The sequence below is a fragment of the Truncatella angustata genome (genome assembly GCF_020726525.1).
Source record: "Truncatella angustata strain MPI-SDFR-AT-0073 chromosome Unknown BKA67scaffold_3, whole genome shotgun sequence".
In the NCBI taxonomy this organism is placed as follows: domain Eukaryota; kingdom Fungi; phylum Ascomycota; class Sordariomycetes; order Amphisphaeriales; family Sporocadaceae; genus Truncatella; species Truncatella angustata.
In genome coordinates this window covers 2437509-2452707 of record NW_025763383.1, presented here as the reverse complement: position 1 = coordinate 2452707, position 15199 = coordinate 2437509, and the positions used below count along the sequence as shown (strand labels likewise).

The following is a 15199-nucleotide window of genomic DNA, read 5'->3' as shown; positions in this document are numbered from 1 at the left end:
GACCCTCAAAAATTATTGGCGATTGAGTAGCAACTATACTACTGGTTATCGATATACGAAACAAATATATTTATACGAAGCCGAGAAGAGCTGGCATCATCCAGCAGTATCGGTACAACTAAAGTACAATAGTTGCTACGTTTTTAACGGTGTTCTGGTATTATGTTAGCTGAAACTATGCCAACGTTGAACTATGATGGTCTTGGGGCGAGTAATATGGGACTAATAGTAAATGGTAAACACGAAAGTTCGTATGTCGATAGTTCTCATTCATAAGTTTCTTATTGCCATAACAATGACTAAGTAATGAAATGCCCGGAATCCACTGGTTTATCAACATTTACCCAAATTGAGCTCATTGACATATCCCAGGATAAGATCGGTTGTTTTGATTTTGCCTATTGCATGCAAGATTTCCACGTACTCATGCATATTATAGTGCTCACTACTTGACATGATCTCGGGTTGTTAAGGTTTATTTTGTTGAACTAGTTAATCTAAATCTGATGGACATCTAACAAAAGATGTTCTAAACTCATGAATGTAACGTAACGTAGTATGACAAGAAACAAGAAACACTCAAAAGTCTACGCAATACATATTGAGAAGTCTATATTTCTCCTGAACTTAATGGTAGTAACGGACATCTAGTCATTTTGAAATGCTCGATTGCTCGACGAAAAAGACTTTTCAGCATCTCTGGCACCTGAGAAGCGGCCCTGAATCGATGGAAAAGGCCGCCTTGAAGGCTATTAGCAAGGGCGACCTGAGCGTCCTCATTCAATTTAGCCTGGATCATATACTCCTCGTCCTCGTTGAATGTGGACAAAGCGGCGCTGGATAGTAACTAGCTTCGTCATGTCTGACAATGCTCTCCTCCACCATCTCTGTATCTACCCCCGGGATCAGTGACCGGGTTGTGAGAATGAAGAATACAACGTTTGAACGTGCTCAGTAGATACCTTGAACTCTTCTTTCTTGGCCTGGGCGAAAGTCGCGCCTCTAAGTACTTGTGCATGCTTATGAACAGCTGTTGGCACGCTTGAAGAATCAGGGCGGTCTTGACGGTCATCTGATTTGATGCCATTCTCCTCATCTCCATTTTCCATCCTGATCCTGACTTCGTCTGCAACGCGGTTTTCACTCATCCAGTCAGGTTTCTTGGAGACATTGAGTTTGTCCCTATGATAGCATATTTACGCTTTTCATGGCTCAAGGAGGTCCTTTCGCATTATTTTCTTGGACGCATCCTCCTTGGATTCAAACCTACCATCGAAGAGTAGGTTTCCGATACACCACTTGTGCTTGTTGGGGCTCAGAGGGTAGTCCGCATGACGGATGAGGATATACGCACGGGATGAAGAAGTACAAGCGATGTCAGAGGAGAGAAGGAGCATGACTTGAGAGTGTAAATAGTGCAGAGTAGCAACGATTAACCAAGATGAGGTCCGTGATACGAGTAAGAATCGTTGCTCAATCTATTGAAGTTTATTGATTCGGTGTGGAGGCTGAAGCACTCGAGATCGTAGGTGAATTCAATCCAGTCTGACAGTAGCGTTGAGCTTCAAGGATCTCAGCCAGCCTTTATTTAAAATAGAATAAACCAAAACAAAACAACAAGCAGCATGGCGTATTGAACTGCCGATTTGAGAATGACCTGCACCGATCAAAGAATACATGTCATAAAATTCGCGGCGTAGTTGCTGAATGTTTAAGCCCTGCTACTTGTCTTTTCAGAAGCCCTAGGATGCAAGCAACGGGAACTGGTAGGAGAGGCAAGGGGAAAAAAGAAAGGAGAGAGGAGACTTTAACCCAAGCGTAGCAGCTCATACAACCAAGCTGCAGATCTTATTTGCCGCTTGTCAAGAGTCGCCAACCCGAATTTGAGCAGGACAGACTATGCTCGGATGGATAAACTTCACGGTATAGTCGCTGTGTAAGTGCCACACTTTAGACCTGCAAAGAGCTGCCGCGCCACAGCGAACCCCACAGCGACACAAACCTCGGGACGTCGCTATGCACCCCGCGATGGAAGCAGGAGAATCCATTTCACCCAAACCCCAGCTTTTGCGTTTCTCGGCAATCAATCACCTCTGCGCTAGCACTTCTCCACGGCTTCCTGCATTTTATATTTATTTTTATTTTTATCTTGTTCTGCAAGCCCATCCCTCACGACACGTGCAGACGTCCCCGGCGCCATGTCTGCGAGCAGCTCGAACCCCGCTGCGACGAGTGACAAGGCCGATGCCGCTGCGACAAGCGAGCATGTGAAGGCGCCAGAGCCAGAGCCAGAGCCAGAGCTCGACGACGCGCCCGATCCCGACGAGGACGACCTCGACGACCTGGATGACATGCTGGACGAGTTCTCCTCTGTCAAGATAGACCACAAGGCGGCGGCTTTCTCAAAACCTTCGCATCCTGCCCCGTCGGCACCGAAGGGCCCCACGATACCTACGCTTGCCGGAGACGTCCCCGCTGCCGACCCAGATGACTTCTCGGAAGAAGAGTTCCAACGGCAGCTGCAGGCCGGTATGGCGGAGCTCATGGGAGACTTGGACAAGAACGTACGTGACGCAGTCGAACATATTGTGACATGAGGTACTCAAACTGCGACAGCCCGAGATGCAAGCACAGTTCGAGACGATATTCAAGGAGCTCGGCGGCGCCGCTGTGGTAGGCAGCGAGGCCGAGCCTAGCGTACCGAAGAGTTCCAAGACGAAGGCTGCTCTCTCGACGAACGATCCAGACAGAGTCGCCGCCGAGCTGAGCGAGAATGTGGACTTTCAGGAGACGATCCGCCGGACTATGGAGCGCATGCAAGCCTCCGGCGACCAAGCCACGGCCGAAGCCGCAGCCCAGGGATCGGAAGATGACTTCCTTGCAGAGATGATGAAGGCCATGAAAGACATGCCTGGCGCCGAGGGTTCTGAAGAGGACTTTAGCAAAGTGCTGATGGGCATGATGGAGCAGCTCACGAACAAGGAGATCTTGTACGAGCCAATGCGGGAGCTGAACGAGAAGTTCCCAGCATGGATGGAGAAGAACGGCAAGACGCTCAAGAAGGAGGACAAGGACCGCTACGAGGAGCAGCAACGACTGGTGGGGGAGATGGTCGCCAAGTTCGAGGAGCCGACATACAAGGATGGAAACGCGGCGGACCGGGAGTACGTCGTTGAACGTATGCAAAAGGTGAGTCGAATTCCCACATGGGCGGCAAATGGTTACTGACAATGCAACAGATGCAAGCAGCAGGCTCGCCGCCTCCGGATCTAGTTGGCGACATGCCTTCGGCGAAAGAGGTGCTGGATGGCCCAGACCCGGACAATTGCACGCCTCAGTAGATTGGCAAGGGGGGACACATTGTAAGGCGTCGAGATTCGACGGTGATTGTTTGACTTGATACCAGATGCCATGTGATTTATACATTGCAATACCTATGCCCAACATAGGAAACCCGACCTTTATAGACATACCAACACCTGAAATGACAAGACCTTGACCATGACCAAAACTCCTGAATTGCAGGTTGGTATCGAAACTCGAAATGCAGAAAACCAAGAATGGAATTACGAAAGATCCATCTGGCCAGACAACGCCAAGTCTCCACTCTCTTGGCTTTGCTGCCGATTCGGCGGCAGCGACAGCAAATCCATGAACAGGTTGTCGTACTCGTCGTCGGACAACGATGGCGAATCTAGTCTCTGTAAAGGCGCCTGTTGCGGGCTGTGCGCCTCATAAGCTGAGAGCATTGCATCCAGTTCTGCCTCTTCTTCCATTGCGTGCGAGTCAACCATGGTGTCGTCCTCGTCGGGGGCAGGTTGCTGTGCTGTGGGGTACTCGGGAATGTCCTCCAAATCCTGCTCAAATACTAGTCCATCAATATCCGTGTCCTTCTGCTGCCGCCGCCTCCTGTCCAGGGCTGACCACTCGAGTTTGAGGACCTCCTGATCTCCACCTCTCCGTTCCCAGGCTTTGTCGTCTTGCCTCTGCCTCACGTTCTTGAGGAAGAGCTTCCGCCTGCCCTCGGATGCGCTCTCGCGGTTCTGCCTCAGGGGGTTCTTCTTGGCCTCGCGCGTGTCAAACTTTGTCCATTTGGACTTTTCCGAACTCTGGGGCGCGGGTTTTGTCGGCGAAGAGTTGAAGTCGCGTCGCGGCAACGCGTTAGGATCTCGTGACGACAGAGGCAGCGGCGACGTCTGCGAGGGGCGTAGGGGCGAGCTGGAGAGAGGCGACGAGTGGATGGGGCGGTGGGATGCGGCGGCTGTGAAGTCGTAGGTGAAGATTGGGAGATGTGGCGATGCGGGTGCCATTGTGCTCAGCATCTTGCAGGGTCGAGATTATCGGCGTCTCCAGGAATCACAACCAGTATGCGGATATGAGATGGGGCTCAAAAAGGGAAACAGACGACTCATGTACTGCCAAAATGCCCACGTTGGCGAGTTGATCGTTGACGTGCTGCTAAACAAAGAGGAACGAACCCACGCTCTACTCTGCGGCGGAGTGACGCGCTCGAGAATAAGTGACTTGGTAGGTGGACGCGTAAAGAGGGTCGGTTCGGGGCCACAGCCACTAAAGACGCCCTTCCCCCTTGCTTCAATCAACATTGCAGAGAGTATTACACATGGGGCAGAGTCCTCCGTACGTGCTGTAGCCACTAATGTTAGCCACTAACGCTAGCTACCACCTACTGCTGTATACATACAGTGGTGCACTAAAGCATGTGAGGGTGCGTAGTGGGGCACCCTCCCCCTGCTGATCTTCCACTGGCGATTGGGAGCAAATGACAGTTACGGTATGACGCTGAGGCCTCGGGGGTTGCCGCCTCCAGACTCCAAGAAAGAAAAAAAAAAGTCGCCTGCGCTTTTCTGGCGGCGTCCCCAACGGAAAGGAAAGCTTCAGGACAAGGTGGTTCCACCTTCTCATCCCGAGTATGAACGCATGATCCATACCTGCCGTCGCTTTTTCCCAATGATCGTATAGAGATTGTAATACCCTGGCTTGCTTCTTTTTTTGTGTCTTTATTTTTATACCAATATCGCCCGAGGTACATAGTCTAGGCAAGAAGATAATGCCCGCATAACAATCTGCGCCATGCAGTCTCCTTGGCTCAACCCCCTGAGTCGATTTGCGACCCAGAACGCAGGTCGCTGGACCTGCTCGAGCTGCCGCAGCCACATCGTCACCCGCGCCAGCAAGAACCCGCCAAAGCCCTTACATCGACAGTTCGGTACCTCATCTGGCCGTCAGTCGAGACAGACACCTTCAACCCCGAAGTCGAGAAGGATAGTCCTGACCGCTGCTGCTACTGCCGGCACGGGAGCTGGCATACTCGCCTTCACCGACGACATCAAGTTTGGCTATGAGGCCACGGAACGGGCCGGCCGAGTCGCCTCCGCTCTGTACATTAACATCAGCGAGTGAGTCCGCGCCGTCACTGACTCGAAGCAGCCCGGGTTCTAATGTCAGCTCAGATATCGTACTACTCTGAAAAAGCGCGAGAAGATCCAAGATGCCGAGGAGTCAGACTCAATCCTGCGAAAGTGCCACAAACGATGTGCCGTGAGGACACTGAAGGTCCTCGAGAAGAATGGTGGCATATACATCAAGCTGGGCCAGCATCTGGTATAGGCGCATTCATGGCGGAGGACCTCTCAAGACGCTGAGCTGACAAGTAAAAACAGAGCGCCATGTCCTACCTTCTGCCGGAGGAATGGACCGAGACTTTTATTCCGCTACAGGACAAGTGCCCCGTATCCTCCTTCGAGTCGATCGAGCAAATGTACCGAGATGACACGGGCGAGGAGCTGAGGGATTACTTCTCCGAGTTTTCGGAGAAGCCCATAGGCGCCGCTTCTTTGGCCCAAGTACACACCGCAACCATCAAGGAGAACGGGCAGCAGGTGGCAGTCAAGGTACAACATCCCAGCCTTGCGCAATGGGCGCCGCTGGATATCGCCCTCACCAAGTTCACCTTCTCTACACTCAAGAAATGGTTTCCCGAATACGATCTCGAATGGCTATCCTTGGAAATGGAGGAGTCGCTGCCACAAGAGCTCGACTTTCAATGTGAAGCAGCCAACGCCATCCGCCTCAAGCAGCATTTCGCCCAGATCCCTGAGCTACCACTGGTTGTCCCCGATGTCATCTGGGCCAAAAAGCGCGTCCTGGTTATGGCTAATGAAGCTGGCCACCGTCTCGACGACCTGGAATATCTGGATAGTAACAACATCGACCGCGATGAAGTTTCTGCAACCCTCGCAAAGGTTTTCAACGAGATGATTTTCGGCAGGAATGCCCCTCTCCATTGCGATCCCCACGGCGGAAATTTGGCAATTCGGAAGAGACAGACTAGGAGACCTGGAGCTTCCAACTTTGAGATCATCATTTACGATCACGGATTGTACCGCGACATTCCGGTGAATCTCCAAAGAAGTTATGCCAAGATGTGGCTTGCGATCATTGATGGCGACATTGAAGGCATGAAGAAGTACTCGCACGAAGTGGCAGGCATCACGGAACAACAGTTCCCACTGTTCGCTTCAGCCATTACCGGTCGTGATTACAGTGTTGTCAGCTCTTCGATCATGAAGACCAAATCTGACGATGAAAAGAAGACAATGGGCGACGCGCTACAGGAGGGTTTGTTATCAGACTTGGTACAACTGCTGGGACAAGTTCCACGAATCATCCTTCTGATCTTGAAGACAAACGATCTGACGAGGAGCTTGGACGAAAACTTGCACACGCGACAAGGACCGATGCGAAGCTTCATGATTCTCGCGAGATATTGCGCACGTACGGTTTTCCGGGAACAGGTCGATGACATCAAGAAGCGCGAGGGCGGCCTCTGGTGGCCAGGTAACGCGCTGAGGCTGGCCGCAGCCTATATTGGCTACTTGAGAGTGGAGCTCAAATTGGAGGCCTTTGAGTGGTATTTGACCGTGAAGAGAGTACTCGGTCTCAATACTGAGATGACCGGTGGTCCATTGGCTTAAGTGTCATAGAGGCGTTCCAAAACAAACGACAGATAGCCGGGTTTGCCTTGCCTATTATGACAAGCAGTTGTGTGTGGATACTAGTTCGTGATACCTATAGAAGATAGATACTGGGTTTGTGTTGAATACGGCGCATGGTGTTTGGTGGTAAATGAAAATAATTCAATCCATCTGGTTCTTCTAAACCAATCTCTCCAGGAACTGGCAAACTGAGTCATCGAAACCCCCTGCTGTCAAATAGCACCTACGTGGTATAACGAAAGAGCGGCAGTTCGTTGAAGTTGAAGTTTCTCCTGAAAAGATTAGCCTGCTCCAACCCTGACAATGGACCAGCAACATCAATTGACCATGCTCGAGTATGTACTACTCGCAATACTTACACCGTATGGGTTCCTTTTTCATTAAAAATATTTTTTACCCCAAGCTGAAAAACCTGTGTCGGGCGGCCTTCACCGTTTCCGAAGCCAAAATCATTCAGAAGCATACCCTGAACTCAGCCAAAGACTCGAGGAAGATGGCATTCAGATTCCATGCCCCGTCGATCTTTGCTCGTGATATCTCACGGTGAAGTCCAACTAAGTATCTGTCGGCAGACAATAAGACAACTCATCGACATCTACATCACTGCCACGTGGAGAGTGGTGGTCTTTCGCTATCCCAGCGATCGTGTTCATCTCTATGGTTGTCATCCCGAGCCAGGATTGGCTGGACATTCAAACCTCGAACAAGACACACTAAATATCTATACGGAGGTGTCATTTCTCCGTCACGGAGTCCAGGAGTAAGTGGGTACTCATAAACAAAAACTCACTTGGGGAAGTAAATATTAGGGGCTGGGATAGAACGCAGGTAACGATGACCTGTTCGTGGTGGTATGGTGCTGCTGTTTCTCGCTCGAGTGTTTTGGTATCACACAGGACACAATTATGGTGCTGAAGACAATCAAGAGGCTTGCCAGCGGAATGGGCGTCTGCAGGGTTCGGAACTCAGTGATGATGAACTCAGACAGTAAATCGAAAAGGACGGAACAGTCGGTGGTTCGTCAGCTGACAAGGTCCCTTCTCCAGAACCACTCGACGGGAAGCACGTGTCCTGAGGTACGCGAAGAGTAGAGGATAACGGGGTCTGCTCGCGTACGTGGAGAACGAACATATCGAGGGAGATGAGGGAAGCTCGAAGGGAAAACCCTAAACACGCGTGCCTTTTCTATACAAGCGGGATATCCCCATGCATTTTCTCTCGTAGGTTCTCGACCCTTGCAGACAACAGATATGATAAATTTGGGTGTACCAACCTACGGAGACAGACGCTCACGTGATGTCTAAATGTATGTTACTGAGGTGTATAGCGAACGCAACCTACAAACCAATCCCCAACTGCTTTTGCCCAGCAAGTACTTCTACTGAATAGAGTTACTTGTCCTCGTCCTTCTCTCCAACACGCCACACAGGTCCCGGAATCCCATTCTTGACCCGTCAGTGCCTATCGGCCCTTACGATCTCGTCGAATTAGAAGAAAGCCTTAGCCCTGTGGAACGACACATTTCGAGGCCTCACAAGCAGGAGGAAGCATAGTTCGAACCCCAGTTTCAAAGTTCCGATTGTAGGTGTCACTAGTTTCTATCTGTTCACATCCTTCGGAAACCTACGCCGAGGCTCGGTATGGCGGCTTCTATAGGTAGTCTTGGTGTGTGCTTAATTCTTGAGATAGTGGCATGGCTCGAACCGTGGATGTAGAAACCCAAATCATGAAAAACTCGCGATGGCTATTCAAAGCTAGCAACTCAGTGGGCAAAGCATAATGGACATGTTTCCTTCCGCCAAGTTTTGTGTTCCTGGTTGTAGACAGAGTTAACAGCTAGTAAAGAATCGTGTAATAAACTGACCGTTTTGAGGTAAAACACCACAATGAAGTCCGAGTTTCCCAAAGCCCATTACATGTCACGACTATCCCGATTGGGATGTTGGTATGCGATACAAAGTTTTTAGCATAGAAGTGATGGTGTTTTAATTTGTTCCTAAAAAGCAATTGGGTATAGACAAAACTCCTGCATCAAAAAGTCCCAAAATCCCACGAGAGAAGCATCGAATCTGTTGCACCACGGACGGCACTTGGCATGCGTCCTTGGACATGCATTGCCCTTCCTCATGCTCGTACTCTGTCCCGCTCGGCGCAGCCTTGCACCAGCCACCACGACAATAGATGCTGGTTTTCATGTGATCGTAACAAATGCTCCCCGACTCCATAATGTTTATGCTGTAGCTCGCAAATGCAGCTCCGTCATAGCTCCACAGGCCGCGCAGTGCTCATGTGGGTGCGTGCTTGGCGAAGGGCGGTATGATCATGTTTTAATGGTCTCGTCCCATATTTTTCTGTTCTGAAACCTGTCGCCCGCAGTTGATCGCTCTAGCGACTGCCCCATTTCCAGCTACTACTGCTCGACGAGCGGCTCATGGGCGGACTGGAAGAATCGCTGCGGTCGCTGTCCATAGAACGCTTTTCCGGCGACGGGGATCTCCGGGCAGGGTACGGAGCCGTCGAGACGTAGGTGGTGTCCATAGCAGTCTGCGGCTGGCGGGTCTCCTTCCAGGAAGTGTAGATTTGCTTGCAGAGATGCGCAGAAATAGTGTGTGTGGGCGACATTTTGATTGTGCGGAGAAATTTATTTCCTTGTGTTGTGACGGAAACTGGTTGCTCTTTGATTCTTATGGCGGCAGTGAGTTATGTCGCGTGAGGTGGGCTGACTCTTGTAAGTCAGGTGTGGGGTGACGAGGATCTTGTCAAGCTGCAACAATGAGTGCGCGGCAGATGCTCTCGGCGTTCTTAAAATATGTGATAGAGTGGTTTTAGAGATCAGATATAGGAGGAAGGAGAACAACGTCTTTTGTATTGAGCTTAGGATCAAGGATAAGAGAGGCTTGGTCACCACTGTGGTTTGTAATAAAAATAGAAGACTCGAAAGAAAGGACGGCCATCAGGGTGTGGGAACAGAAGCACTTTATTCAACGGTCTCTTTGAACACACTTACGAGTCACTGGACCCCGTATTCAGGCACCAACCCCCGGTGAGACCTACCAGATTCGTTGACTGCGATCTGGCGTGACAATCATTCTGGTTCCAGGTCCTTCGCGCATAGTAATTGAGTGCAAGAATACACGTACCCAGAATACATGGCCGCAAGGGTGGGAACAAAAGCATAACACAAAGCCTAGAAACCCTGATACGGAAAGAAGCAGGCCTGGTGTGGCCTGATCTGCCGGGCAGGCAGATTAATGGGTCGGGGTTCCGAAAATGTGGTGTGGTTTTGGCATCTGACCAATGGGCTTCCAGCGAGTTCTGATTATGTTCGTTCCTTTTGGCTCATCCTGTCGCTTGCGACGCTTGAAATAGGAAAGTTCTATGCGACTAACAGGCCATTAGACAAGGTCAGTGGTTCGATTTTTAGAGGAGCTCCGCCCAGGCGAGCCCACGAAACGGCTTGCACCATGTGCTATGCACCGCCTAGTATTGAAGCCACGCAAGAGAAGTACTGAATTACGTGCTCCCTCACTAAAAAGTGATTTGCAACCTCTGACTCCCCTACGCAGATCATTATGTAAGGACATGGAAGAGCTCCCACTTGGCCAGCTTGTCAATCTCTGTCTGCGCAAGCATGAAATGGATACGCAAGATGATCTCATCCTTTGCATTGCGCAATAAGAAGTGATCTCAGGGTCGCAAGTTAGTCGACAAAGTACATACATAGTATCACAACAGCCCCAAACCTTGGTGCCAAAATTCTGGGGAAAAAAGACAGCCCTGTCGGCTGCCGCCCAAGGCGCCTAGCCCATGACTCGAACGATCGATTCGGTACGGAACGGCTACGTTCGCTTACTACATAGTGTGAACAGCGCCCCCGACGGTCTACATCGGCGAGACAAAGGGCCAATATTTCACCGCTAACAAAAAAGACCTGACCTGAAAAGGCCTGGATTGACACATTTGAAGAGTCTCAACTTCAATGCCACACGTCATGTCGCATTGGCTGGTCTGCCTTTGCTGGTGGAACAATATGTACTTATCTCACTTAAGACATGGCTGGTAGCGGCTCAAAGCGTAGATCACATTGCCAAAATAAGAATCGAAGCCAATCATGTCTCGGCAAGCGCGGCGGATAATAAACCCTTAGAATCTATACTCAAGTTGTTGTCTTCCGTCAGATGTTTGCTATGGTCTTTCACGCAAGCATTTCGCTTGATTTAGGCTGCCTCAACCCTTGAGCATGCTACAGTGGTCAGGTATGATCTTGCTCTTCTCGACGTTCAACCATTGGTGACTAAAGGTAGCGCAAACATCTCCTTAAATCATTCCGCAACACTTGAGCTTTGTGCATGCATACAATTTGTTAATCTAGTAGACTGATACTCGCGCATCTCGATACAGTCTCTCCCAAGGAATGATTATCAGCCACTGACTTCCTCGTGATGCTCTCATCCCGTCTCCAGCGAACCATTGCTGCTGAGCCACAACTTTGCGTGTTGGGTGTTTGAGAATGTCTTTCGGGTGGATATTGTCATTTCCGGCTACGACCGGAACTATTGAGACATATATATGGCGTTCTGGGTACATATCGGTTCCCTTTATCTCCCTATATTGCTGGGAAAGCTCAATGCAGCAATTTATCAGAGCCTGTAACAAGTCGCTTGCATGACTTGGCGAATCGGCAGCTCTCAGTAGTAAAGATATACCACCAGCCGTATATGTATCATGCCAATTGGGGCATGATCGTTTCATTTCGGGTGTCTGTGTATTGCTGGAGTGATCTGTACATTTTCTGCTCAACACGATGTTGTGAAAACCATTCGCCGATGGGGGGACTATATGGATCTGGTGCATTTCTGTATTGCCTAATCCGGGTTCTAAATAGCAAAGGCAGTTCTCAATCAAGAGGTGGTAAAATAATTCAAGCTGATTAATTCGCTATCTCCAATCCTCAGTTTCCGCAATACAGTTGCCTAAATATCATTGGGAATATACACCCCAATAGGCAAAAACTCCTAGGTTCAAACATGATTATCATTCTTTGTTAATTTTTGCGATAAGAGTATCTCTCTCAAACAAAATACCCATCAAATAATGCACGATACAACGGATAGTAAAGATGTAAGAGAAGAAGGTGCGCATACGGGGAACAGACACATTGTCATCCAGTATAGATAGCTGTTTCGGCTTAGGACCTATAGAACTCAAGGAAAAATATCGTGAGTCCACCGGATTGAGTGGAACCTAAGTGTCCCTAATCAGATTCGTTTTAGACAGCATACCAGCAGGTTCTAGCAAGCGATTGCAAAGCCTCAGAACCATAACGCCTGGGCATGATTTCAACACTCTAAGTATCATGGGTCACAAATTATGCCCGAGTTCATAAAACGAGCTACTCCCAACGCCGTGCAGTCTCGCTTTCACAAAAAAAAAAAAAAAGAAAAAAAAAAAAAAAAGAAAAAAGAAACCTAGAATAAAAATAAACGACCTTTGCCGTCATGCTCGCCCACTGCACGCTCAGCCGACTTTCTGCCTTTTTGCATCCGCACCAGAGGTAGCAGACCCGACGTTGCTATTGGTGGTTACTTCGTTCAACGGCGGCCGTGCGCCTCCATCTGCCGGCCGTTTCATCATAGTTGGCGGTTTATAGGCGCCCCTGTTGCCCATGGGACTATGACTGCCAGGTGCTCCTATCATTCGTGCCTGATTGAGTGAAGGGTTGATTACATTACCCGGGGGTGGCCGACTGGGAGTGTTTGCATTACTGAAACCTCCAGCAGGCAATGTAGCCGGCTCGTCGTCATGCTTGATCCCCTCCACATGCTTCTTCTCCTTGCTTACCGGCTTCGTAGAATTATGATCGATACCTGGCGTTTTGCGGATCGAAGGACTCTCAAGCTTAGGATCAAACAATTTACCACCATTAGGAGGAAGGGTCTGTGAACCGGGTGGCGCCCCCTCAGGTAGAGCCTTCACCGAGCGAGCGGAAAAGAAGGCAACTGGGCCATCGGGAATCTGATCATTACCATTCGCTGGGGGCGGAGTACTAGTCCGTCCGTTGGCCGCGGCTTGTGCTGCTGACAGCTGAGCAGGCGCAGGACCATTTGGTTTGCCATGTTGCTGGGGTTGAGGTCGGCTTTGGTTCGGTGCTCCAGGTCGATTCGCAGCCTGCGGTGTGTGAGGCTGTGGCCTAGGACCTGGTTGACCACTGGAACTACTTCTGGTCATAGGAGCTCTGGGAGGTGGCTGCATGGGCCTGGAAAGGCCGGCGGTGTTACCCGTGATGGTTCTATTCGGGTCACTGCCCGAACCTGACGACATGGTCTGAGGCTTGTTGCCTGCCTTCGCGCCTAGGCTATGGGATCCAGGCAAAACCACCTCGTCAGGGTTTCCTTCTTCAGTGACGCCGAAATCCGCCATATCAAAGTCTCCAAAGTCATCATCTAGTGAGTCGATGGTATCTACACATCCAAAGGGTCAGCGTCCACCCAGTCAAAATCATCGGAATCCAACCCACCATTGTGCACCATGGAGGTCGGAGCATTCTTTGCGCGTCCAGCGTGGGTCTCTGACTTGATTTGGGGCTCTTTCGGGGCATAATCTGCATGTCGGTGTAAATCGACCTCATGGAATTTGGTAGGGGCCACCTTCATCTTGGTGACCTTGGCTAGGTAGTCCTTGTCGTAAATGCAATTGCCCAGGACATTCCCAAAATTTCTCAAAGCTCGCTTCAATCCATCCGTTGTTCCCTCTTTCTTGGCCTTCTCAAAAGCGGCAGCCTTGCCTTTGCAATTCTCAATGTGGCCGTAGCCGATATCCTCATGGAATGTACCATCTCGGAGTGTGACTCGAACAATAACGGACAACCCCAACGATATCTTGAGAGTCTGGGGATGCTCATCGACGAAGTCGACTTGGATGTTCTGGATACTCGAGGACCATCCGTTGAAGCCAAAGACGTCGTTGGCCAGAGCGATGCACTTTTCGGCGGCGATGTAATGAACTTTCTGACCGGATGGACCGCTTCTGGCCGATATGTATTCTGGGCCCAGCTGCTTTTCCAAGCGCGACTGCAGAGTCGCAATCTCGGCGGCGGTATACTCTGAAATACGCGGCTTGGCCTCTTCGAATGGATTGGCCACCACGTTGTGCTGATCGCCTGGACTGTTTACATGGTCAGCACATTTGCCGGCGGGTCTTGGTTAGAGGTCACATACACAGGCATTGCGACAAATGATCAATCAAGTATGGAGCATGGAAAGGTTCGGTAAGAATAGAAACACCAGTCGGCGTGGAAAGAAGAGCTACACGCAAACAAAATCAAGAAAATCCGATCGTCGTTGATGATACTCGGGAGGCGGCTTCTGCCTACTGGGTATGACAAAACACAATCTAGTCTAGGCGGCGCGTCTTTCAGTTTGGACTGACGCAGTCTAAGACGTGTCTGCGAACCCCCACTTCAGTAAAGTGGTAGGCGCGACCTACACCGAATCACGTGCTACTGAATTCCCCAATTTCCCCAAAAGTCTGTGCCCCGCGTCCCTCGTCACTACGGATCTGTACCTACAGCACATACCATATAGTGCAGCATCAGTAGAAGTTCGCATAAGTGACTCATCCCCCAGCGACGCATCTATGGTCAAATCAAATCAGATCAAATAAGGAGCGCTGGGACCTGCCACTTTCGCTTCGAACTCAACACAGCAACAGAGTAACAGTCATTTAGATCGATCGAGTCTAAATCTAGTCAAGCCCGCACGAATAGTTCTCCGCTTTATCAGATAGACTTGCATACTGTACGCATCTACTGTACCGGTTGGTTCCAGCATTGAAGCAAGCGCCCTCTACGGATCCGTACGTCTAGAGCTCTTTCCAACCTTTCAAGCTTCAGTCGTGCCCCACCACGCTGCTGCATCTCCCGGTCCACCTGATGAGCATTGAGGTTTGGTGATTGAAGCGGGGCAATTCTGCTGGACTTTTTTATTTTCGCGCCAGCCGACAGGCATCACGAAGAGTGCTTGCCGCATAACAACGGACACAACGAACTAAATCGGCAGCCATTGCTACGACGTTGCGCAGAGACTAGGCGAATATGATGATGGTTGTTTCGACATTGCAACTCAGGTAGCAAGACGTGTACGGGCACGACTTTCGACGACTTTCGACGACGACACCACCTGACT

The 15199-nt window shown here is 50.2% G+C and overlaps 5 protein-coding genes across 5 annotated transcripts; 2 read left to right on the top strand and 3 right to left on the bottom strand.

The window, feature by feature from the left end:
* Positions 1-620: 620 nt before the first annotated feature.
* Positions 621-1397, bottom strand: BKA67DRAFT_645136 (uncharacterized protein; the record flags this gene model as incomplete). Its single annotated transcript, XM_046105869.1, has 3 exons — positions 621-893; positions 963-1182; positions 1267-1397. 3 exons carry the CDS (start codon positions 1395-1397, stop codon positions 786-788), a joined length of 459 nt encoding a protein of 152 aa, XP_045959930.1. The 3' UTR covers positions 621-785.
* Positions 1398-2447: 1050 nt separating this feature from the next.
* On the top strand, positions 2448-3454 carry BKA67DRAFT_245194 (Pex19 protein). The gene is made up of 2 exons (XM_046095705.1): positions 2448-3189; positions 3240-3454. Exons 1-2 carry the CDS (start codon positions 2623-2625, stop codon positions 3339-3341), a joined length of 669 nt encoding a protein of 222 aa, XP_045959929.1. The 5' UTR covers positions 2448-2622; the 3' UTR covers positions 3342-3454.
* On the bottom strand, positions 3425-4581 carry BKA67DRAFT_245200 (uncharacterized protein). Its single transcript, XM_046095706.1, has one exon. It carries the CDS (start codon positions 4320-4322, stop codon positions 3567-3569), a length of 756 nt encoding a protein of 251 aa, XP_045959928.1. The 5' UTR covers positions 4323-4581; the 3' UTR covers positions 3425-3566.
* A 292-nt stretch (positions 4582-4873) lies between these two features.
* On the top strand, positions 4874-7163 carry BKA67DRAFT_561397 (ABC1 family protein). The gene is made up of 3 exons (XM_046102527.1): positions 4874-5417; positions 5472-5622; positions 5682-7163. Exons 1-3 carry the CDS (start codon positions 5092-5094, stop codon positions 6993-6995), a joined length of 1791 nt encoding a protein of 596 aa, XP_045959927.1. The 5' UTR covers positions 4874-5091; the 3' UTR covers positions 6996-7163.
* A 5319-nt stretch (positions 7164-12482) lies between these two features.
* On the bottom strand, positions 12483-14431 carry BKA67DRAFT_645133 (uncharacterized protein). The gene is made up of 3 exons (XM_046105868.1): positions 14234-14431; positions 13534-14180; positions 12483-13477 (listed from the first exon to the last, which is right to left on the bottom strand). The coding sequence occupies exons 1-3, from the start codon at positions 14239-14241 to the stop codon at positions 12534-12536; spliced, it is 1599 nt and encodes a 532-aa protein (XP_045959926.1). The 5' UTR covers positions 14242-14431; the 3' UTR covers positions 12483-12533.
* Between the last annotated feature and the right edge of the window lie 768 nt (positions 14432-15199).

Coding starts and splice junctions, on each gene's coding strand:
- BKA67DRAFT_245200 (XM_046095706.1), bottom strand. CDS start 4,322: ATGCTGAGCACAATGGCACCCGCATCGCCACATCTCCCAATCTTCACC.
- BKA67DRAFT_561397 (XM_046102527.1), top strand. CDS start 5,092: ATGCAGTCTCCTTGGCTCAACCCCCTGAGTCGATTTGCGACCCAGAAC. Junction 5,418..5,471: donor CTGTACATTAACATCAGCGA/GTGAGTCCGCGC, acceptor ATGTCAGCTCAG/ATATCGTACTACTCTGAAAA. Junction 5,623..5,681: donor TCAAGCTGGGCCAGCATCTG/GTATAGGCGCAT, acceptor AAGTAAAAACAG/AGCGCCATGTCCTACCTTCT.
- BKA67DRAFT_245194 (XM_046095705.1), top strand. CDS start 2,623: ATGCAAGCACAGTTCGAGACGATATTCAAGGAGCTCGGCGGCGCCGCT. Junction 3,190..3,239: donor TCGTTGAACGTATGCAAAAG/GTGAGTCGAATT, acceptor ACAATGCAACAG/ATGCAAGCAGCAGGCTCGCC.
- BKA67DRAFT_645133 (XM_046105868.1), bottom strand. Junction 13,478..13,533: donor GACCTCCATGGTGCACAATG/GTGGGTTGGATT, acceptor TTGGATGTGTAG/ATACCATCGACTCACTAGAT.